This window comes from Lepidochelys olivacea, assembly GCF_965140295.1.
Source record: "Lepidochelys olivacea isolate rLepOli2 genome assembly, chromosome: 6".
Classification (NCBI taxonomy): Eukaryota; Metazoa; Chordata; order Testudines; family Cheloniidae; genus Lepidochelys; species Lepidochelys olivacea.
The window spans coordinates 36,569,136-36,592,322 of record NC_140416.1 but is presented as its reverse complement, the minus strand read 5'-3'; the positions used below and the strand labels follow the sequence as shown (position 1 = coordinate 36,592,322).

Here is a 23,187-nt window from a genome sequence, read left to right as displayed (position 1 = left end):
AGGGTGTCCCCTGAATAGATATGTGGACTCAGTTGGCAACGGGCTTTGTTGCAAGGATAGGATCCTGGGTTAGAGGTTCTGTTGTGTGGTGTGTGGTTGCTGGTGAGTATTTCTTCAGGTTGGAGCGCTGTCTGTAAGCAAGGACTGGCCTGTCTCCCAAGATCTGTGAGAGCAATGGGTCATCCTTCAGGATAGGTTGTAGATTCTTGATGATGCGTTGGAGAGGTTTTAGTTGGGGGCTGAAGGTGACGGCTAGTGGCGTTCTATTACTTTCTTTGTTGGGCCTGTCCTGTAGTAGGTGACTTCTGGGTACTCTTCTGGCTCTGTCAATCTGTTTCTTCACTTCCGCAGGTGGGTATTGTAGTTGTAAGAATGCTTGATAGAGATCTTGTAGGTGTTTGTCTCTGTCTGAGGGGTTGGAGCAAATGCGGTTGTGTCGTAGAGCTTGGCTATAGACAATGGATCATGTGGTGTGGTCTGGATGAAAGCTGGAGGCATGAAGGTAGGAATAGCGGTCAGTAGGTTTCTGGTATAGGGTGGTGTTTAAGTGACCATCGCTTATTAGCACCGTAGTGTCCAGGAAGTGGATCTCTTGTGTGGACTGGTCCCGGCTGAGGTTGATGGTGGGATGGAAATTGTTGAAATCATGGTGGAATTCCTCAAGGGCTTCTTTTCCATGGGTCCAGATGATGAAGATGACATCACTGTAGCGTAAGTAGAGTAGGGGCATTAGGGGACGAGAGCTGAGGAAGCGTTCTAAGTCAGCCATACAAATGTTGGCATACTGTGGGGCCATGCGGGTACCCATAGCAGTGCCGCTGCTTTGAAGGTATACATTGTCCCCAAATGTGAAATAGTTATGGGTGAGGACAAAGTTCAGCCACCAGGTTAGCCGTGACATTATTGGGGATACTGTTCCTGATGGCGTGTAGTCCATCTTTGTGTGGAATGTTGGTGTAGAGGGCTTCTGCATCCATAGTGGCCAGGATGGTGTTATCAGGAAGATCACCGATGGATTATAGTTTCCTCAGGAAGTCAGTGGTGTCTCGAAGATAGCTGGGAGTGCCAGTAGCGTAGGGCCTGAGGAGGGAGTCTACATAGCCAGACAATCCTGCTGTTAGGATGGCAATGCCTGAGATGATGGGGCGCCCAGGATTTCAGCTCCCCACTGAAACCTCTCCAACGCATCATCAAGGATCTACAACCTATCCTGAAGGACGACCCATTGCTCTCACAGATCTTGGGAGACAGGACAGCCCTCCAACCTGAAGTAAATACTCACCAGCAACCACACAACAGAACCTCTAACCCAGGAACCTATCCTTGCAACAAAGCCCGTTGCCAACTGAGTCCACATATCTATTCAGGGGACACCCTCATCACATCAGCCACACTATCAGAGGCTCATTCACCTGCACATCTACCAATGTGATATGTGCCAGCAATGCCCCTCTGCTGTGTACATTGGTCAAACTGGACAGTCTCTACGTAAAAGAATGGACACAAATCAGACGTCAAGAATTATAACATTCAAAAACCAGTTGGAGAACACTTCAATTTCTTTGGTCACTTGGTCAGAGACCTAAAAGTGGCAATTCTTCAACAAAATAACTTCAAAACCAGACTCCAACGAGAGACTGCTGAATTGGAATTTAATTTGCAAACTGGATACAATTAACTTAGGCTTGAATAGAGACTGGGAGTGGATGGGTCATTTCCCCTTGTTTATTCTGCCCCTCATCCCCCACTGTTCCTCAGACATTCTTGTTAACTGCTGGAAATGGCCTACCTTGATTATCACTACAAAAGGTACCCCCACCCCGCTCTCCTACTGGTAATAGCTCACCTGAAGTGATCACTCTCGTTACAGTGTGTATGGTAACACCCATTGTTTCATGTTCTCTGTGTATATAAATCTCCCCACTGTATTTTCCACTGAATGCATCCGATGAAGTGAGCTGTAGCTCACGAAAACTTATGCTCAAATAAATTGGTTAGTCCCTAAGGTGCCGGAACTACTCCTTTTCTTTTTGTGAATACAGACCAACACAGCTGCTACTCTGAAACCAGTCTGAAATACTATATGCTTGCCTCTCCAGTGGGGTGGCTTCAAGGGGATGATAACGGAAGTAGTACATTAGCATTCCACTTTTCTACAAACAATGCCACAATAACATATACACGGTTGCATTTGGTACAATATACCACAAAGGTACTAACCTTACTTCAGTAGGGTTCAACAATTCAATAAAGTTTATTCAAGGTATCGCAGGACATCGACAGTCTGTCACACCAGCCACTTTGAAGTTTTGAAATTAAGCACAAAAGTTGTCCTCCTCATTCAGGATAACCTGGGTTTCACTAAGATGTGCTCACAGACCTGCTCAGATTCAACACTCTATGTCTTGCTAGCTCACCAGCTGTGCTCTGCACATAACTTGTTGAGCCATACTGGGATAGGAGGGGAAGTCTGAAGGATGTGGGGGCCCTAGGCTGGGAATGAGACAAAGCTGGTGTAGAACGGGATCTCTGTCTCTTACGCACTGACAAATCAGTATCTTTACACAGACAAATCAGTACTGCTGCCTTGGCTCCTTAGCAAACTCAGGCAGTAGCACCTGGGAACAAAGTGCCTCAGCATAAAGCACTGGTGCGTGAAAGACTTCTCCACATGAGAAGCTAGGAGCCACAGATGGCTATGAAGACTTTAGACTCCCCTAATGTATCTCCTCTCCTCTTGTCACCTCTTGCCCCTTAGTCTCCAAGGTGCCCCAAGTACTCCTTTTATTTCAAACTGGATTTTCCAGAGACCAAAAGACAAAGAAAAGATTTTTAGATAAATAATCTGGTTTTAAACTGGCTGGTGGCTTTTTTCCTGATCCAGCAAATGGACAGGACCTCTGGTATCTGGAGGACCCCAATCCTTGTTCTGAGCTGGAGCTGTAATGAACTTGTGACTTCAAAGGAATCCACTTCAGTGGGTCATTGAAGGACTGTTCCTGCCAGAATCCATGTTAGAGTGGGGGTTAATTCTGGTAAGTTTATTAGCATGCATGTAGGTTTTTATTGTTTTTAATATGTTTTCTCTCTCTTTTTTTTCCCCTTAAGAATAAAGTAGGCTTGCATAGGGCATGCTGTGTGGTTTTACTTTTATAACTAGCAATTACACCTGTTAACTGCCTCTGAAGAGAAAGAAAGCAGGTGTCCTAAGGCAACCTGTCTATGCTGGGAAATACACAGTGAAAGCAGGGAACTGTGCAGCACAGAAATAACCTTGTCAGATGGGGGAGAGATGCATGTCTACACCCAAGAGAGGCAAGAGCTGAGGATCTGGAAGCCTGAGAGTGGATTCCCTTGCTTGGCCACCGACGTGAAATACAAGTGCAGTTGCCCTGAACTATGATGACTGGTTTGTGATATTACCGGTCTGGGTGAGAGAGAGAGAAGTTTCGAGTTTGTGGGGACTCCAGTTGTTTAGCTAGAGGAACCAAAGAAATATAAGGGAAACATTAAAAAGGGGAACTCCTTTAAAATATATAATTTGCAAAACTTAATAAATATTGTAGTAAAACTACCCAGAAAATTCTGTTGTTGTGGGAATTAGTGTGCTGAATTTGCAGACTAAATTAAATCTTTAAATTGTGATACAGGGATTTTAGATTTGCTCTATGGCAGTTGTCACTACTGAAACCTCCATAATTAGCTGAATACATAGAAATATATGTACATTCTCAGATGCTTAATGGGAGCCAGTTTTGGAGCTCTAGCTACTCCAGAAGGGATAAAATGAGAACTTAATGAAAAAATAAAGCTGTAGTATCACAAAGACATAGGCCCTGATTCAGCAAAACACTAAGTATGTGCTTAAATTGTAATGGGTAGTACACACGGCTCTCACTTTTTACTGGAATTCACACTAATACTCATGGGAGAATAGATTCTCTCCTAACATTTTAAAGAAATAAATTAACAAAGCAGCATCACCACCTAATTGGTGGATGATCAAAGCCAAAATATCCTGTCCATTTATGGTGGTTTGCTGTTACATAGAACACTTTTCTTGATTACCTCTAAGTGCTTATGGATCTAGGCTGGGGTGGGCAAACTTTTTGACCGAAGGGCCACATCTGGGTATGGAAATTGTATGGTGGCCCACGAATGCTCACAAAATTGGGGGTTGGGGTGCGGGAGGGGGTGAGGGCTCAGGAGTGGGGCAGGGGATGAGAGGGTTGGGGTACAGGAGGGTGCTCCGGGCTGGGACTGAGGGATTGGAGGGTGGGAGAGAGATCAGGGATGCAGGCTCTGAGTGGCACTTACCTTAAGCAGCTCCCAGAAGCAGAGGCATGTCCCCTCTCCCCACCAGAGGGGCAGCCAGGTGGCTCTGCATGCTGCCCTGTCCGTAGGTGTTGCCCCTGCAGCTCCCATTAGCTGCGGTTCCAGGCCAATGGGAGCTGCAGGGGTGGCACTTGGGGTGGGGGCAGTGTGTGGAGACCCCGGCTGCCCCTATGCTTAGGAGCTGGAGGGGGGACATGCCTCTGCTTCAGGGAGCCACGCAGAGCCATGGCTCGCGCAAAGCAGGGCAAGACCCTGACCCCGCTCCCTGGCTGGAGCTGGGCAAGCCCTGGACCCTGCTCCCTGGTGGGAGTTCAAAGGCCAGATGTGGCCCCCGGGGCCATAGTTTGCTCACCCCTGATCTAGGCCTTGAATCAGCAAAGTATTTTAAGCATGTGCATATTCCTGTGTTCTCAAGAAGCTTGATGAATCAGTTTTATGGTGGTGACGGTGTTCTGTCTTCTGAGTATTTTCACAGTATGCTGTTGTTGTGTTCGTTCCCTTGCTCAACACCACAAGGTTGGGCAAGGAAGGTTTCCTACAAGCGAAGAAAGTTTCATAGCCATGGTACACTTAAAACCTGTTGTGAAAGGACTGAGTGGCTTATATAAAATAAAGAATTTGTGTATTTTTATTAATATTTTACACTTCCTAAGTAATATACTGAAACACAAAGAGAATTTGATCAGTTTCACAATTTTGAATTTGTGTATTGTGATAGGATTACAGTATTGTATCAAACTGTAGCTTTCCAACATTAAGGTAGTTTAATTTTTACATGAATATATGGTTATTTTAATAGAATCCAACAATCAAATTGTAACTTTCTTATGTTCAGTTATAGTTGAAAAGAAGCAAATCTCTGCTTTTCACTTTTTTTTCTTTTTGACACTTTCAGTAGAACTTCTGTGTGATTAGTATAACAACTGTAAACATTTTTTAATGGAATTTAAAGGCTAAAAAAAAGATAGTAAACATAAAAATTCAGAAGGTACCATGGTCATATTAAAAGTATAAATTTCTGATCTCTATCTAATGCAGTGTTACATTGTAGGAGAGCCTCCTTTCAAATAAATGAAGTGAGGTGGTAGGCTAACTTTTTTGAAGGAGAGCAGTTGGATTTTTTTGGTTAACTGTTGGTACAAAGTAGGGAAATGTGTAGGGGTTTAAAAGGATGGTTTACTTTTCTGTTCCATGTATTTGTATCTTTACTCACATCATTGTGTATTAGAAACAGTTGCTTGGTGATCCTTTAAAACAAATACACTGGACTAAAGGCTGTTACTACCTTGCTTCTGATAGTGTTGTATTACGTTCTTTTGTCCTGTATGAACTTTCATTTGTGTGACTGTGCTTTCTACTGGTAAAGGCACAGGTTTTGAGTGGACTGATTTTATTTAAGGTACCTGTTGAAATAAATTATAGAAAAGGGATGTTTTCCCATTTGTCAGTGGTACTGTAAAGGTCAGCAATTACAAATTGGCCTCCAATATGGATCTGTAGATTTAATAGGGGCAGCAATTTGCATACTCAGAACCTGCAAAAGCTGCATGGTCATGTGTGGCATTTTGTGGAGCACTTCAGAAAAATTGTCTCAAAATACCAACTTCAGCTTCGTCAAATATGTCTGGGGTGCTAAAAACCCTTATAAATTAAAGACTTGGAGATGATTTCTTGTTGCAGCTGTGTACTAGATAACAAGTAAGATACTACTGTCCCTTTTTAAGAACTAAGTATATTGTCAAGAGTGAAACTTCCTGATACATTGAAAATTCTGTATACAATTTTTAATATCTGAACAGTTGTATTCCACTGTAATAATTATTAGAATAAGCATTTTCTTACAGTAAACACATGATGCTTTTCATAAATCAAAGCATAACTTTAGAGTTGCTGTCAATTTTACAATTCATAAAATAAAACATTGCTATTTCTCATTTCTGCTGGCTTCAGAAACCGAGTATGTATACAGTCAAAATGAATGATGCAAATAAGAATATGCCTGAACAAAAATGAGGAAGTTAGTTAAACAGAAATTAAAAGGTACAGTGCCAAAAGTGAAATCCCTGCAAGCTGCATGGAAACTTTTTAAAGACATCATAATAGAAGCTCAATTTAAATGTATAACCCAAATTAAAAAACATAGAACACCAAAAAAGTTCCAACAATAAAGTAAAGTAAGGAGTTGGAGGCAAAAAGACATCCTTTAAAAAGTGGAAGTTAAATCCTAGTGAGGAAAATAGAAAGGAGCATAAACTCTGGCAAGTTAAGTGTAAAAATATAATTCGGAAGGCCAAAAAAAGAATTTGAAGAACAGCTAGCCAAAGACTCAAAGTAACAACAACAATTTTTTTTAACAGGTTTCAGAGTAACAGCCGTGTTAGTCTGTATTCGCAAAAAGAAAAGGAGTACTTGTGGCACCTTAGAGACTAACCAATTTATTAGAGCATAAGCTTTCGTGAGCAGAAGTGAGCTGTAGCTCACGAAAGCTTATGCTCTAATAAATTGGTTAGTCTCTAAGGTGCCACAAGTACTCCTTTTAATTTTTTTTAAGTATATCAGAAGCAGGAAGCCTGCCAAACAAACCAGTGGGACCATTGGATGATTGAAATGCTAAAGGAGCACTCAAAGAGGACAAGGCTATTGCAGAGAAACTAAATAAATTATTTGCATTGGTCTTCACAGCTGAGGATGTGAGGGAGATTTCCAAACTCGACCCGTTCTTTTTGGGTGACAAATTTGAGGAACTGTCCCAGAATGAGGTGTCATTAGAGGATATTTTGGAACACGGATACATTAAACAGTAATAAGTGACAAGGACCAGATGGTATTCACCCAAGAGTTCTGAAGGAACTCAAATGTGAAATTACAGAACTACTAAGTGTGGCATGTAACCTATCATTTAAATCCACTTCTGTTCCAGATGACTGGAGGATAGCTAATGTGATGCCAATTTTTTAAAAAGGTTCCAGTGCCTATCCCACTAATTACAGGCCAAAAAGCCGAACTTCATTTGAAACATTCAAAGAACAGAATTATCAGACACCTAGATGAACATGATTTATTGGGGAAGAGTCAACTTGTTTTTTGTAAAGGGAAATCATGTCTCACCAATCCACTAGAATTCTTTGGGGGGGTCAACAAGCACATGAACAAGGGTGATCCAGGGGCTACAGTGTACTTACGTTTTCAGAAAGTCTTTGACACAGTCCATCACCAAACGCTTTTAAGCAAAGAAAGCTGTTGATGGATAAAAGGGTAGGTCCGCTCATGGATCAGTATCTGGTTAAAAGATAGGACACAAAGGGTAGGAATAAATGGTCAGTTTTCAGAATGGAGAGTTGTATTTGCCAACGGTCTGTACCAGGACGAGTATTGTTCAACATATCCATAAATGGGAAACAAAATGGCAGATGAAATGCAAAGTAATGCATATTGGAAAAACATAATCCCAATTCTACATATAAAATAATGGAATCTAAATTAGCTGTTACCACTCAAAAAGAGATCTTAGAGTCATTGTGGATAGTTCTCTGAAATCATCTGTTCAATGTGCAGCAGCAGTCAAAAAAGCTAACAGAATGTTGGGACTCATTAGGAAAGGGATAGATAATAGGACAGAAAATATAATATTGCCTTTATATAAATGTATGGTATGCCACATCCTGAATACTGAGTGCAGATCTGGTCTCAAAAAATATATATTGGAATTAGAAAAGGGCAACAAAAATTATTAGGACTATGGAACAGCTTCTGTATGAGGCAAGATTAATAAGACTGGGACTTTTCAGCTTGGAAAAGAGATGACCAATGGGTGGTATGATAGAGGTCTATACAATCTTGACTGGTGTGGAGAAAGTAGATAAGGAAGCGTTGTTTACTTCTTCTCATAACACAAGAACTAGGGGTTACCAAATGAAATGAATAGGTAGCAGGTTTAAAACAAAAGGAAGTATTTCTTCACACAACGCACAATCAATCTGTAGAACTCTTTGCCAGAGGATGTTGTGAAGGCCAAGATTATAACAGGGTTCAAAAAAGAATTAACGTTCATTGAGGATAGGTCCATCAATGGCTATTAGCCTGGATGGGCAGGGATGCAAAACCATGTTCTGAAGTGTCCCTAGCCTCTCTTTTTCAGATGCTGGCAATGGGCACCAGGATGGATCACTTGATCATTACCTGTTCTGTTCATTGCCTCTGAAGCATCTGAAGTATACTGTTGGAAGACAGTATACAGGGCTAGATGGACCATTGGTCTGACCCAGTATGGCCATTCTTATGAACTTTCAGTGTACCACTTCAGAAGAATGAGTTACTCTTGTTTCACCTTGATAGATATGTATCACAGTCCATTGTATCCAATGATGGTATGACAACAGTTTGTGTCTTCTCTTGTGGCTGTCTAAACCAATCTGTGAGGAGCAAGGTTGTGAACGGATCTTATGTAGGAATGTGTAGGCTCTCGCTGAAGACTTGGCATTATGCTCTGCCCTTTTATCAATCAGTTTTTCATGCCTGTCTTTCAATAAAGGTTGTAAACTTTTTGAGGCAGTAGCTGTCCACTCAGGTCTGTCTTTTTGCTCTGTTTTAGAAATGATCAATATTTATGCCTCATGAGTTAAGATTTGGCTTATGAGTGTCTTTGAAGCGTTTACATTGCCTGCCCTTACTGCGCTTTCTGAGTTTCAGTGCACCATAGAGGACTTTTTTCAGGAGTCTGTAATCATCCATTCTGATAAAGTGACCTGTCCATCGAAGCTGAGCTTTGGTAATCATTGCCTTGATGCTGGTTGTAATTTCTCTTTTAAGGATATTAACATTTATCACTTTATCTTGCTAGTGGACCTTCAGAATAGAGCAAAGACAGTACAAGTAGTTGATATGTCTAACGGTAAACTGCCCATGTTTCACACTCATGTGAAAGGGATGATTTCACTACTACATTGTATATCACTTCTGTTGACAGTTTGATAGCATGCTGGTTGAGTATCCTTTGGCAAAGTCTTCCCAAAGCCTGGCTTGCCTTTCATATTTATTTCTTCATCCAGGTAACCATCACTTCAGATGGTACTGCCAAGGTGTGTAAAGTTACTGATGTTCTTTAGTTTCGTTGATGGGGCTGTATGGATGAGGGCTTCAGTTTTTTTCAGGCTACTGGTGAGTCCAAACTGTTTAGTTGCCTCTCGGAATCTGTGAAGGATAATCTGAAGGTCACTTGACTAAGTAGAGCACAATCATTTACAAAAAGGGCTTCACATAGGAGTTCCTCAAGGGCTTTTACCTTTACAGTAAGATAGATGTGATCTCTGCCAACAGATTGTTGTGCCTGCTAGAAATATTGTGTCTCCTGTAAGGCTTTTTGCCTTACACTTCTTTTTTCTGCACACTGCAGTCAGTTTTGAATCCTGCTATTAATATTTACCTTCTTTCTAATCCAATTTTAATTCTTCACAAGCAGGACTGAGCATAAGGGACAAAAATTGTTAATGCGAACTGCCCTTGCAATTGATCATATCCAGGTCACTTTGTGGTGTTAATTAGGAAGCTGTTGTTTATCCTGGAGGTGAAAAAATGGAGACATTGGGGTCCTTGTCTGATGTAGGAAATAGTGGTATGTTGCCAGAGCAATGAAGGAGTGGAAGAAAGCAATTTTTGCGCTCTCATGAGTTCTCGTCACTATAGTCATGAGTTTAGGAATAGGAACACTAATAATCCAGAATTTTTAGTTTTAAAATCAGAACCTAAATTAGAATCTTCTTTCTCCCTTGATTAGTAGCCATATAGTGTGATCATATATCACACTATAGCCATATATATCCCAGGGGGGAGGGATAGCTCAGTGGTTTGAGCATTGGCCTGCTAAACCCAGGGTTGTGAGTTCAATCCTTGAGGGGGCCATTTAGGGATTGGGGGCAAAAATTGGGGATAGCTCCTGCTTTGAGCAGGGGGTTGGACTAGATGACCTCCTGAGGTCCCTTCCAACCCTGATATTCAATGATTCAATGATATAGTGTGTACAACTCCTGATTTAAAAAAGAAACAATCACTTCAGCAATCCCATACTGTGGGGATTTATTTGACTATAAAATGAGCTTTTCGGAGTAGAGCAGGCACATATACGGTACTTCTACAATTATATACTGAGCACAGTCTTCTCAGAGGGGGAAGATATTTTGTCAGCTTCTTGGAGGCCATCTCCCATCAAGTGAAGTAAAGTGAGAGATGTGACTAAATATTAGGGCTGTTGCATGATTAAACAATAATAGAATACCATTTAATTATTTTTTATATTTTCAAATATATTGATTTCAATTATAACACACAATACAAAGTGTACAGTGCTCACTTAATATTCATTTTTGGTTACAAATATTTGCACTTTAAAAAACAGAAGAAATAGTATTTTTCAATTCACCTAATGCAAGTACTGTAGTGCAATCTCTTTATCATGAAATTTGAACTTACAAATGTAGAATTATGTACAAAAAAACCTGCATTCAAAAATAAAAAAATGTAAAACTTTAAAGCCTACAAGTCTACTCAATCCTATTTCTTGTTCAGCCAGTCGATAAGACCGATAACTTTGTTTACATCAGCAGGAGATAATGCTGCCTGCTTCTTGTTCACAATGTCACCTGAAAGTGAGAACAGTTGTTCTCATGGCACTGTTGTAGCCGGCGTTGCAAGATATTTGCATGCCGGATGCGCTGAAGATTCATATGTCCCTTCATGCTTCAACCTCCATTCCAGAGGACATGCATCCATGCTGATGACAGGTTCTGCTTGATAACAGTCCAAAAGCAGTGCAGACTGACGAATGTTCATTTTCATCATCCGAGTCAGATGCCACCAACAGAAGGTTGTTTTTCTTTTTGGATGGTTCAAGTTCTGTAATTTCTGCGTTGGAGTGTTGCTCTTTTAAGACTTCACAGGTGTTCCACACCTCGTCCCTCTCACATTTTGGAAGGCAGTTCAGATTTTTAAACCTTGGGTGGAGTGCTGTAGCTATGTTTAGAAATCTCAGATTGGTTCTTTCTTTGCGTTTTGTCAAATCTGCAGTGAAAGTGTACTTTAAATGAACAACATGTACTGAGTCATCATCTGAGACTACTGTAACATGAAATACATGGCAGAATGCGGGTAAAACACTGAGCAGGAGACATACAGTTCTCTCCCAAGGAGTTCAGTCACAAATTTAATTAACACATTATTTTTTAATGAGTGTCATCAGCATGGAAGCATATCCTCTGGAATGGTGGCTGAAGCATGAAGGGGCATAAGAATGTTTATCGTATCTGGCACATAAATATCTTGCAATGCCGGCTACAAAGGTCGCATGCGAAAGCCTGTTCTCACTTTCAGGTGACATTGTAAATAAGAAGTAGGCAGCATTATCTCCTGTAAATGTAAACAAACTTGTTTGTCTTAGTGATTGGCTGAACGAGAAGTAGGACTGAGTGGACTTGTAGGCTCTAAAGTTTCGTATTTTGTTTAGTTTTTGAGTGCAGTTATGTACCCCTTTCAGGAGGCTGATTTGTCTTGCATACGATAAGTTTCACCTCACTTACCCGCTAGCTTACAAAATCAGACATAAAAATACAAAAGAGTCACAGCACACTATTACTGAAAAATTACTTACTTTTCTCAATTTTCCTATATAATTATAAAATAAATCACAACACCGAGGTTGAGAAAACTGATACAGTATATAGAGCATTATAAACAAGTCATTGTCTATATGAAATTGTAGTTTGTACTGACTTTGCTAGTGCTTTTCATGTAGCCTATTGTAAACCTAGGCAAATATCTAGATGAATTGATGTACCCCCTGGAAGACCTCAGACTCCTGAAAGGGATATAGTGTTCTGGAACAGTTGAGAACGACTGTTGTACAGCACCAAACACACTACTGACATACACAGTAATAAATTAATTTGTAAGCTATCTGGGGAAGAGGTTGTCTCTTAATACATGTTTCAGTACATTGCTTAGGCAAAATGGAGTCCTGATCTTGAATGGGGCCTCTCAGCAGGACTGTAATACAAAAACAATGATGGTTTTGATCTGATATGCTGAAACTGGTAGAAATTCATGTTTTATTTGACCATAGGATTCTGGCATATCAATACACAAATTCTGAAGTTATGGTCTAGTTGAGAACCTGGTTGAGAACCACTGCTGTACAAGATAAAATATATACAGTCTGTGCCCTGATGAGTTTGTACAGTGCAAACCTGGAGTGGATGAGATGCTGGAAAACCCTAAAGAGGGAGTGGCTAGGAGTTCTGGTTGACTCACTATTTGCAAGTATCATTGAAGTGAGTCTTTAGAAGGGAATTGAATGGAGAGGCTGGTGGCTTGATGGACTTTGGGACAGAATGGATTGATTTAAATTATCAGTTTTAATCATGATTTAAATCAGCAAGCAAGAAGCATTGATTCAAATAATCAATTTTAATTTTGTTTTGCATTTGTACTTTTTAGGTAGTTTCCTAAAGAGATGTTGATTTCGCATTGGTTGGTAACCATTAAAACATGTTAATCTGAAATTAAATACAATTGTTACACTAAATCTGTTGCTTTCCTTCGCTATCTAGGAGGATACACTATATCTGTTCACATTTGTTTAAGCAGTTCTATCACTTACTTTACATTGATTCAGATTCTTAATTTTTACATTTTTTTTATTGTTAGCAAACAGTGAATGATGCATTTTATTTACTAGATTTATTTTTACTTGTGATTTGTATCCAGCTCTATTTTCATGGAAATTAGAATTCAGTTAAAAATGTACAAAACCAGCATTTCAGTTTTTTTTATTAGTTACATAAAACTACCTTAACTATGCCAGAGATACAAGGAAAAAAGTGTAGCGAAACAAGTTTTGCATTTAAAACAGATTTATTACACAAAGGTAGTACTCTCTGTAGTTAGCGAATTAAACTGATTGCTTCAGGTCATCATGTTCAAGATATTAGAATAGTAGATCTCATTGTCTCACACTTAGTTTTTGTTCACATATTGGAAAACTAAAATAAGATTTCCTGGTTTTTTTCAACTTCTAATCAGTTTCTCAACTTTGAATGAACTAATCATTGAATTGAATTAGTTGAATAAACTCAAATGAAGGAAATAGTTCCTCTGCACCTGCACAGTGTAAAGCTGGTGTAGCACTTCAGCAAATTCTGCTTCTGTGTGCTTAGACCTTGACTTCCATCAGTTGACTTTCTTTATAACTTTTGCAGCAAATGTGTACTGCTTAATATTTAAATTTAATAATTTATAGTAAGTTTAAACCTGAACACACAGGTTGTCATACTTTAAAATTTAATTTTAAATAGGTTTATTTTTGAAAGAAAAGACACAGAATTTAAATTTTAAAAATGTTATTTAAAACCCCACATTTATTTGTATCCACCCTGTTGTGGAAGAAACAGACGAATGAGGCATTGAGGCTGGTATTCTTTACAGAGGAGAGGGTATGGAGTTCCGGAATGTAATAAGAGATGAAACTAGAGATAGGGACTAGGATGGTATTATTTAGGGCCTTGAAAACAGAACAGATTTAACTTGATGCACCGTATATGTAAAATCAGATCTTTTTCTCGTTATACAGTACCTTTGTGCCTGTGTAAAGCTACCTCCCATAGAATTTCTCAGGAATGTTGGCTTATAAAGTACATTTAAATGTTTTACATGCCTCTCTATTTTTAGGGTACATGTAAATAGATAGTACTGTAAGATAAAATATACAATTTATCTACACAACAAATATCTGGGATTTTCTGTTTGCTATACAATAACATTTTTGTGTACCGTTCAGAAGTACAGTAAGCATCTAACATTTTGTAATAGGGTTAGATGGTAAATTTATGAATGATATGTTGGTTTGGGAATATTTAATTTGCGTGTGTATGTGTGTGTATATATATTTTATATATCTCAGCCCTTGGCACAAAACCCATGTTTCTTACTAGACACATCAAAATAAGATACCATTTACAGCAAATTGCGCAGCTCTTCATAATAGCATTCTCCTCTTGTGTGCTCTGATAGCAGTGATGTTAGCTGATGCTCATCCCTCTTTCATATATGCTTTTATCATAGTGAAATGGTAGCAATGTTGGCATTTTAAATTAACCTGTTTCTGAGTTAATACTTCAGGATATTAGGATATGCTCACACCCAGGGCTATTGTTGCAGGGTATCCGTAGACACAGGCGGACATCACTGCATCAGGTTGTTCTCTGCTCATAACTTGAAGGTTATCTTCACAGCCATGAGAGCTAGAAGGTTCTTTTAATTAAAGCTTAGGTTCTGGAGCGAAAGGAAGTTAGCTACTCCTTCCCAAAAAAGGATGGTGTTACTGAGCTGCTGCAAACCATCCCAGCACCACCCTATACAACCAGTCCAAAATGTAAAATAGCCACAACTCTAAACTCCTGAAATTTTAATGGTCCAATTTCATACATTGGAGGAGAATGGAGGCAGTGTGACTTGGCAAAGCTAAACCTTAATGGCGCTGCCATCCCATACACTGGTGAACAGGGCCAAGCTTCATGGGACAGGAGCTGTTGCTGCTGGGTATATGCGAGGCGGGCTCACTCTCCAACCTTGTTCCAGACTGGATTGGGATTAGGGTTGCAGTGCCAGGGCAGAGCATGCCGCTACACGTGGTCAGTGTCCCTGCAGAGGGGTGAAGAGGAGCAGCAGAGGAGGAGAGGATGCTGGCCTATGATGAATTTGGACTCTGGGTGGGTTGCCAAAAAAGACAAAATGGAGTTGGTGGGTCACCTTGGTTTAAAAAAAATTGGGAACCACTGACTTGGGTAATTTAAATATCAAACCATTTAACAGCAAACTGAAGTGGGTAATTTGAGTGTTCTAATTTCTCAGGGGAAGAAATTGCTACAAATTTTAAATTGTGGTTTGTTCTCCCCTCCCCCTCCCCCCCCCCCAACTTCCTTCTTCAGGTATGGCCTCACAAGTCTTGGTCTATCCACCATATGTTTATCAAACCCAGTCAAGTGCCTTTTGTAGTGTGAAGAAACTCAAAGTAGAGCCAAGCAGTTGTGTGTACCACGAAAGAATCTACCCACGGATCTATGTGAATGGTAAAAACTTTGGAATTGCTCGTTCTCCCAACAGGGTTAGTACTTACTGTCAGACTAAGAACCCATTTGACAGACCTCGAGGACAGAACTTTTTGTTGCAGACAAGTGCTGTTGCTTTAAAAAATACTGTAGGTGCTACAAATGTGTTAGCAGTGCAGGCGCAACAACTTCAAGTTGAGGCACCTCAGACTGGTACCCAGGGAACCAGGTTAGATTTACTGGATGGATCCCAGCGATGTGGATTGAAGCGTAAGAGTGAAGAGTTGAATAATCAAAGTAGCGCAATGCAGATAGTTGATGAACTGTCTATATTACCTGCAATGTTGCAAGCAAATATGGGAAACCCGGTGACGGTTGTGACAACTACTGCAACTTCAAAACAGAGTGGTACCAGTGGAGATGGAGATTATCAGTTAGTACAGCATGAGGTGTTGTGCTCTGTGAAAAATACTTATGAGGTCCTGGATTTCCTTGGGCGAGGGACCTTTGGACAAGTAGTAAAATGTTGGACAAGAGGGACAAATGAGATTGTCGCAATCAAAATTTTGAAGAATCATCCTTCTTATGCACGTCAAGGACAAATAGAAGTGAGCATATTAGCAAGACTAAGTACTGAAAATGCGGATGAGTTTAATTTTGTGAGAGCTTATGAATGCTTTCAGCATCGTAACCATACTTGCTTGGTGTTTGAGATGTTGGAACAGAATTTATATGACTTTCTGAAGCAAAACAAATTCAGCCCTCTACAGCTAAAAGTAATACGGCCAATTCTGCAACAAGTGGCCACTGCACTGAAAAAACTAAAAAGTCTTGGTTTAATCCATGCTGACCTCAAACCGGAGAACATTATGTTGGTGGATCCTGTCCGGCAGCCATACCGGGTTAAAGTAATAGACTTTGGGTCTGCCAGCCACGTCTCAAAGACTGTTTGTTCAACTTATTTACAGTCTCGGTATTACAGGTAGGTGCTCATTCTATTTTTTTGCTTTGTTTTTTCTTTTTAATGAATATTAAAATTCTCCTCCATGAAAAATAACGCCAAAGGGTTTTGAAACTACAGTTTTTCAGACAGTAAATAGTAATTTGATTCAAATTGACCATGTATTCATTTCCTTAATTCTAAAATAAAATAGTTGATCATGATTTTAGATACAATTTGCTGACTTGAAGAGTATTTACTGCACTGGCAGTAGGTTTACTCTTTACATTACTACCTACAATGAGTTCCCTCCAGAATTATGTTTTGAATGTTGCATTCTCTCCTAATGCACCATGAAAATACCTCTGATTTGTCAAGCAGACTTTCTAAAAGAGAGCTTTTTTTTTAAACTTCATGGTATATATTTTTTGTTAGATTGAAAGCTATTAAAACAGAAGTCCTATGTATCAATTACATGCAACTTCCTATGCAGAGTTCCTTTTTCCTTGTCTCACCTAATATACAAATTTCTCTCTTTAAGCAGTTGGAAATAATTGGCATTTGTAGTGGTATCTTCTATAGAAGAGATCATATATATATATACTTTCTTTATAGTTTTTCTACCATGTATGTACACTTATGCTAGATGCTATGTGCCCTCAACTCCAATCGGTTTCAGTGAACTTCAGGGACTGGTGAAGTGAATCCTGTACTTATGGCTCGTAGAGGTCCCAGCGCCTGGCCTCCAGCCTGAACCTGAACATCTACACTGCTGTTTTACAGCCCTACAATCTGTGCCCTGTGAACCCAAGTCAGTTGACATCGGCCAGCCGCAGGTGTTTTATTGAAGCACAGACATACCCAAAATCTTCTCAATGAGGATCCTACAAGAAAGAGAGGCTCATGCACAGCTGCTGTTCTGCTTTAGCAGTTCCACTTCTGCCTCCCAGTTCCCCCATTGCTTAATCTCTGACCCAAGTTAAGCACTAAAAAAACCCACAAATGTATACACACACAGCTTTATTGGGAAGCAGTTAAGAGTTGCTACACACACAATGTGCCTGACACAAACTCATAAAAGAGAGGAAATGAAAAATTAAGTGACCTAAGCATGCACATTATTGTTCCCCAGTTGGAACAGGATTGGAAGAGGGTAAAGGTGCCAGTCACCTGTAATTTCCTGCCAGGAGTGCCAGTCACCTGGTGGCATGACTGGGGCTCAAGCTGTTAACGTTTAGATTTCTAGCATAGCTAAGACCACAATAGATATTGAATAGCTCCCTACGTAGAGATTTTACAACCTCTGATGTTGGCTAGAAAATTATCGTTTTGGTTATTGATGTATTATTTTTTGTGCTTTGAAAAGTGATGGACCCAGACTGGATGACCCTACTGAAACTTGCATAGGTATACTACTACTATGTCATTTTTCTGCTTCTGATTCAGATTGTACACCAGGCACTGATAGTTGTATCGTATTATTGTATTGACGCAATTATTCTGCTCCCTATTAAACATTTTAGTCTTGTATTTATTCTTTGTGGTTACATCAGCCAATTGACAGTCAGTGTTTTTATAATTTTTGTGGACCCATTGAAATTTACTTTTCTACTGTGTTCTCACCATAGGGAGAATGTGGACTATGGAAAGTTCTTATCAGAATAGCATTTTTTTCTAGCTTTCTTTGAATATGAAAAAATTACAGAATGTAAAACAAGGAAAGGTAAGACTGTCATAAATATTTATTTTCATGGCATAGAATTTGGACACATTCATCAAGTGGAGCAGGTCTGTATGCTGGAAGACCAACATGTAATCTATTATCCAAGGTATAATTTAGATATTAGTTCCGTTGTATCGCACTGTACCTTGCATGTATAGTGCTTGTTGAATACATACATTTAAAAAGTATTTCTGTGTGTGAAAAAGATAATATCTCTAAATTAAGAGTGCTCAAATTTTGTAGGCGCATGATTTTTGTGTGCCTACAGTGTCATGTTGCTTTAAGAACTTCTCGCAGAGAGAAGGCGTTAGCCTCATATCAAAGGATTGATGGACAGATGCACGTAGGTGCACATGCTAAGAAAGTATAAAATTTCAATTGTTGTAATTTAATTATAAGGTGCCTTGTAAATAGTCTGGTAGAAGATTACAAGATTACAAATCTCTGGGAAGTAAATAATATAAAGTTATGTTTAAAAACATTTTTAAAAATAATTTTTTATTCAGAGATAATAAGTGTGAATTAGGTTACTGATCTTGCAGCCTTCACACTGCTGATACAGGTCCACCCACATGGAGCAGCTTGCAGGATTGAGGTCAAAATGATTTATGATATCTATACTGTATTGTATCTCATAACTATATCTATATTTGAAATATATTGAGAATTGGACTTAATTTATTTTTTGCGTGGGAGGGGGGGACCCCCAAACCTGTTAATGCGGATACTATTCTAAAACTCTTGTGTTAATCCTCCAACCGGAAACCTAACCTTTGGAAAGAGACTTGAAATTTATTACTTTGAATTTTCTGTCTGTTTCTAGTAACTGCAGTTTCATTTCAGCAAGTTGGGTTGCATTGTGGGTGCATAGCACCGTAGACATTGAGCAATTCAAATTCCTTTTGGGTAGCTTGGCATGCTGTCTGACTAAGGGCATTGCTGTCTAAAGCTAATAGCACTGCTATAACCCTTAATGCTATACAAGCACTTAGATAATGTTACTAATGTTAGATGATAATGGCTTGATCTTGTAAGTTGCTGAGCACCCTCAACTGCCACTGACCTGAATGGCAACCAAGTGTGCTCATCACCTCACAGAACTGAGCTCGAATAAAGAATTTGGAGCGGAAAACAGCAAGGAAGTAGAGGGGAGAGGCATGCTGTTCAGAGATAGCATAAGAGAGCACATAAACAGGGAGGGGGTGGGGGGGATAGAGACACAATTTATTTCACAATAAATAGTGCCTCTTGCCATCCAGGCCAAGATCTGCATCTTTAAAAAATAAATAAATGAATACTGTGGCCTTCTCTAAAAGTTAGACCTTTATTTTCTTCATCAAATTTATAGCACTGTTGAATTTACATAGAAAAACATAATATATTCAATTTTAATAGAGATGTAATTGGTTTAGATAGAGATCAGCTCTCTTTTTATAAGAGGTTCTATTTAATGAAATGTCCATCAAGAGTAATTTGAAAATAGAGATTTTGTTTAATAGGTTAATCCCTCTTCTCTCCTCACATTCTCATTCTCATTCGCTGTTTACTGTGATCATGCTGATTATACATTGGTGCAAAGCCTTCGTCACTTGCTCACTGGCTAATCCTTTCATTTGCTGTTGTGAGTTGTATGTTTAATTCTCACTGGGGAGAATTTTATCATACAGCTGCCCAACAGGGCAAGCAGGGTAAGAGAGATTCTGGATTCAACCCAGATATTTTTCTCACAAACATATTTTTACCAAGAAAATACCTGTACAAATATTAGTGTAGTGAGAGTGGTTTTTTTAAGTATATTTTGAACTATAGATGCAGTCTGTACTGTAAGAGCGTTAGGATATAAATGTAGGAACAGACTTGCCCCACTTTCTCAGCAAAGCACACACAATCTTGATTCATAGTTATTTTTGAAAATAGGACTTAAGATCCCAAGTCACTTAGACATTTGTGAAAACTTTGCCCATATACTATTTTTAAAGTTGTATGGTTTTGGAATTAGTATTATTAATAACGATGATAAGAATACAGGTTATTACCACGACACCAATTCATCTACACCCCTTTATTAAATCTCAAGTCTGAATATTTGTATAATTGTGCTTAACATATCTAAAAGCTTAAGCAATAAGCAGTTTTTACACCCATACAGTAAGAAACATTTATAAACCTTAGATTAGAATACTCACAAAAGGATCATTCCCAGGGATAATCCCCTCACCCTGGCTATCTCCAGTATAGTCAGGTAGGATCTGCTAAATACCCCCCTCCTTCCCCGAGAGCTTGGTTCTTTTATACAATGCAACAAATAAATGATGTCTCATTGACTGTTATCCTAGCTAACAGTTTGGAGTTGACCCCCTCCTTAAGCCTGGAGAAGACAAGATTTTTACAACTGTGCCTCTTTCTCCAAGCAAACATTAGTATGTTGGGGGTCACTACTGATTCCACACACCACATTCCAAGCTTAGCATCCTTCCCAAAACTTTGGTTGTTAGATGCCACATTTCTCCTAGTTCTTGAGCATATTATTTTCAAGGCCTTGTTACATTTTGCTAACCACCTACATATTATATAAGCTACAAAGCACGTATATTTTCTTAGCCAAGCTAAACTAATTAATCCTTTATATACCTTTTTAATCCTACATGTGTGCTTTACTGATGAAAGTGGGGCTAATCTGTTTCTCCATTTTGCCCATGTACTAGCAACTGTGCCTGCTTGAATTCTTTAGTTTGCTTGCTCAGCTTTTTAGAAGCAACAGTGCAACCAATGTAGGGATTTATGCCGCTGCTTTGAGTAGGTGCAGGCACACATTATGTATGTTCCCAGCACACCAAAGCCATAAAACTTTGCCTAGTGGTACTGATAGGAGTGGTGCCCTTAGCTCCTCCCATAGCTATTTAAGGGTGGTGCCATCCCAGTCACCTTCAGTTTCTTCTCCCCCACCCCAGTGCTTGAGTTGGAGCATTTTTGTGGTATTTTACTTCACAGTTCTCTGTCATTATTTTCTATGCTTTTGTGTATAAAGTTAAATTATTAGTAGTAGAATTAGCTTAGTAAAATTTAGCCTCTTCTGATGCCTTGACCAGGTTTAATACATTGCCGTTTGTGTGGCGTGGCTGTTCCTGTTAGTGACCTCCATACTTGATGTATGTTTGTGCCCTGGGGAAGGGCACGTTAAAGAAAGGTGTTCCATCAATAATTCGCTCAAGAAGAGGATACAGGTGGCCAGAGACTTGAGCTTGATTCAGCACTTTCTCGAGTAGGCCATGAGGCCTGTATTCTCACCAGACACATCCACTGATTGTCAGGCCCCCCAGAGAGTGTCTGAACCAGCATGGGCTGTTGTTTAACCAGATTTGGATTCCTCTCCCAGGAGGGAGAGAGATCATTCTCCTTCCTCTGGTTCTCCTAGGAAAAGGACTCATAAAACAGACTGGAGCCATTCCGGAGCTAGGAGAGATTCCTTCCCTTCTAAGGGGAGTGCGGTTCCTCCAGTACACGAGATAAAGCAGGACTGTCTACCTGTTCTCCTGTCCTGAAGCGAGAGCAATTGGACTCCCATACCATTGACTTCTGCACCATTCATGGGGCATTGGTTGAATCTGGTACCAGTGAAGTCAGTGTCATCACCGATCGTTTCCACCCAGTGGACTTGCTTTGCCTGTCTTTCATGACTCTTCATTAATTCAGGATCATTTAGCTGTGGTGACCTCTTCATCAATGTCCTTGGCCCTGTTGGGCCTGATTGCGCACCTGCTGCTGTTCTTGGCAGTCTTCTGCACTACTTCCAATTCAGGGTGAAGAGTTGAGGTCGCCATCCTTTTCCATATTGAGTGGTTTATTGCTTGGAGGTATTAGTTTCGGTGCTGACAACAATTCTTGTGCACACTACGTCTATGGGACCAGTGCCAGTTTGGACTTGGGTACTGACGTCTGCTCTCGTACAGTGTGTGATTGCAAGACCCCTATCAGTACTGAAATTGCTGATTTCTTTATCTTTGTTAGTACTGATGCTGCCTGCTTATCTGGGCTTCAGATAAGGCAGGATGTTTACTGGTCCCTCTGGGGGTGGCTTCTCCATTGCCTGAGGACTGTTTGGAAGGTTCTTCAGGGTCAGGCTCAGAGGCATCTTTGTCCTCTTCCCTCTTTGTCCCCTTCCCTTTGCAATACTGCTCTTGAAAGTCATCGAGATTTTCTGGGGATCACCATCAGTATCGAGTTTGGCACCACTTGCATTATAGGGTCTTGGCCCAGCTCCTACTGGCCACCAGTGCTGTACCTCTACCCACAGTGGCCTCCTTGGAACCCCAGGGATATTGTGTAGTCTGTAATATCCTGATGCTTGGTTCAATCCAGGACAAGGTCACTTATTCTGATAGCATCCCCTCCTCAATCTCTGGTACTGCAGCCACAGACTGGGGTTGCTCCTGCTCCTGCTGATTGTTGTTACAGACGCCACAGGAGATTCCATTGGCTCCAATTCCTTCCTCTTCATCACCAGACAATTCTGGGGAGCCAAATTCCTCCTCTCCTGTACATGAGGATTTTAAATTGTAACACGGCCTCTGGAGGCACATGGCTTCAAACTTGGGAATTCAGGTTGAATTTGTTCAGAACACCCATAAGTTGCTGGGTATTCTTCAGTCCTCTGCTCCAGGAAGAGTGGCTTTCCTCATAAATGAAACTGTTGTGGAACCTGTAAAAAGTTTATGGCACACCCTGGCATCCTTACCACCCACAGCGAAGTATATGGATGACAGATATATACCTATGCAGTGTTTTGAGTACTTCTTCTTGCATCTGGTGCCTAACTCTCTTGTTGTTGTAATGTCAGGTAATGAGAGGTTAAAATGGGAAATACAAGTCCACTCCAAAAGACAAAGATTCTAAAAGACTGGACGTGTTGGAAAGCAAACTTTATTCTACCTCATCCTTACAAATGTGCGTTGCCAATCAGCAAGTGCTTTTACCAAAGCACTTTATAAATTGTGAGGCTATGGCAACGTTTACAGATAAGTTCAGGCTCTTTGGGCTTCTGGGGCCATAGAGAAAGGTCCCGTGTGGCATCAGGGAAACGGATTTTACTCATGGTA

The 23,187-nt window shown here is 40.1% G+C and overlaps 1 protein-coding gene across 5 annotated transcripts in view; it reads left to right on the top strand.

Annotated features, from left to right (window-relative positions):
- Window positions 1-23,187, top strand: part of HIPK3 (homeodomain interacting protein kinase 3) — a 156,261-nt gene that overhangs the window by 24,268 nt on the left and 108,806 nt on the right. For all 5 annotated transcript variants that reach the window (XM_084631654.1, XM_084631651.1, XM_084631653.1 and 2 more), the window contains exon 2: window positions 15,309-16,410. In XM_084631654.1, coding sequence (XP_084487780.1) covers window positions 15,311-16,410 — 1,100 coding nt within the window. In that variant the 5' untranslated portion in view covers window positions 15,309-15,310. The remainder of the gene's footprint in view (window positions 1-15,308; window positions 16,411-23,187) is intronic.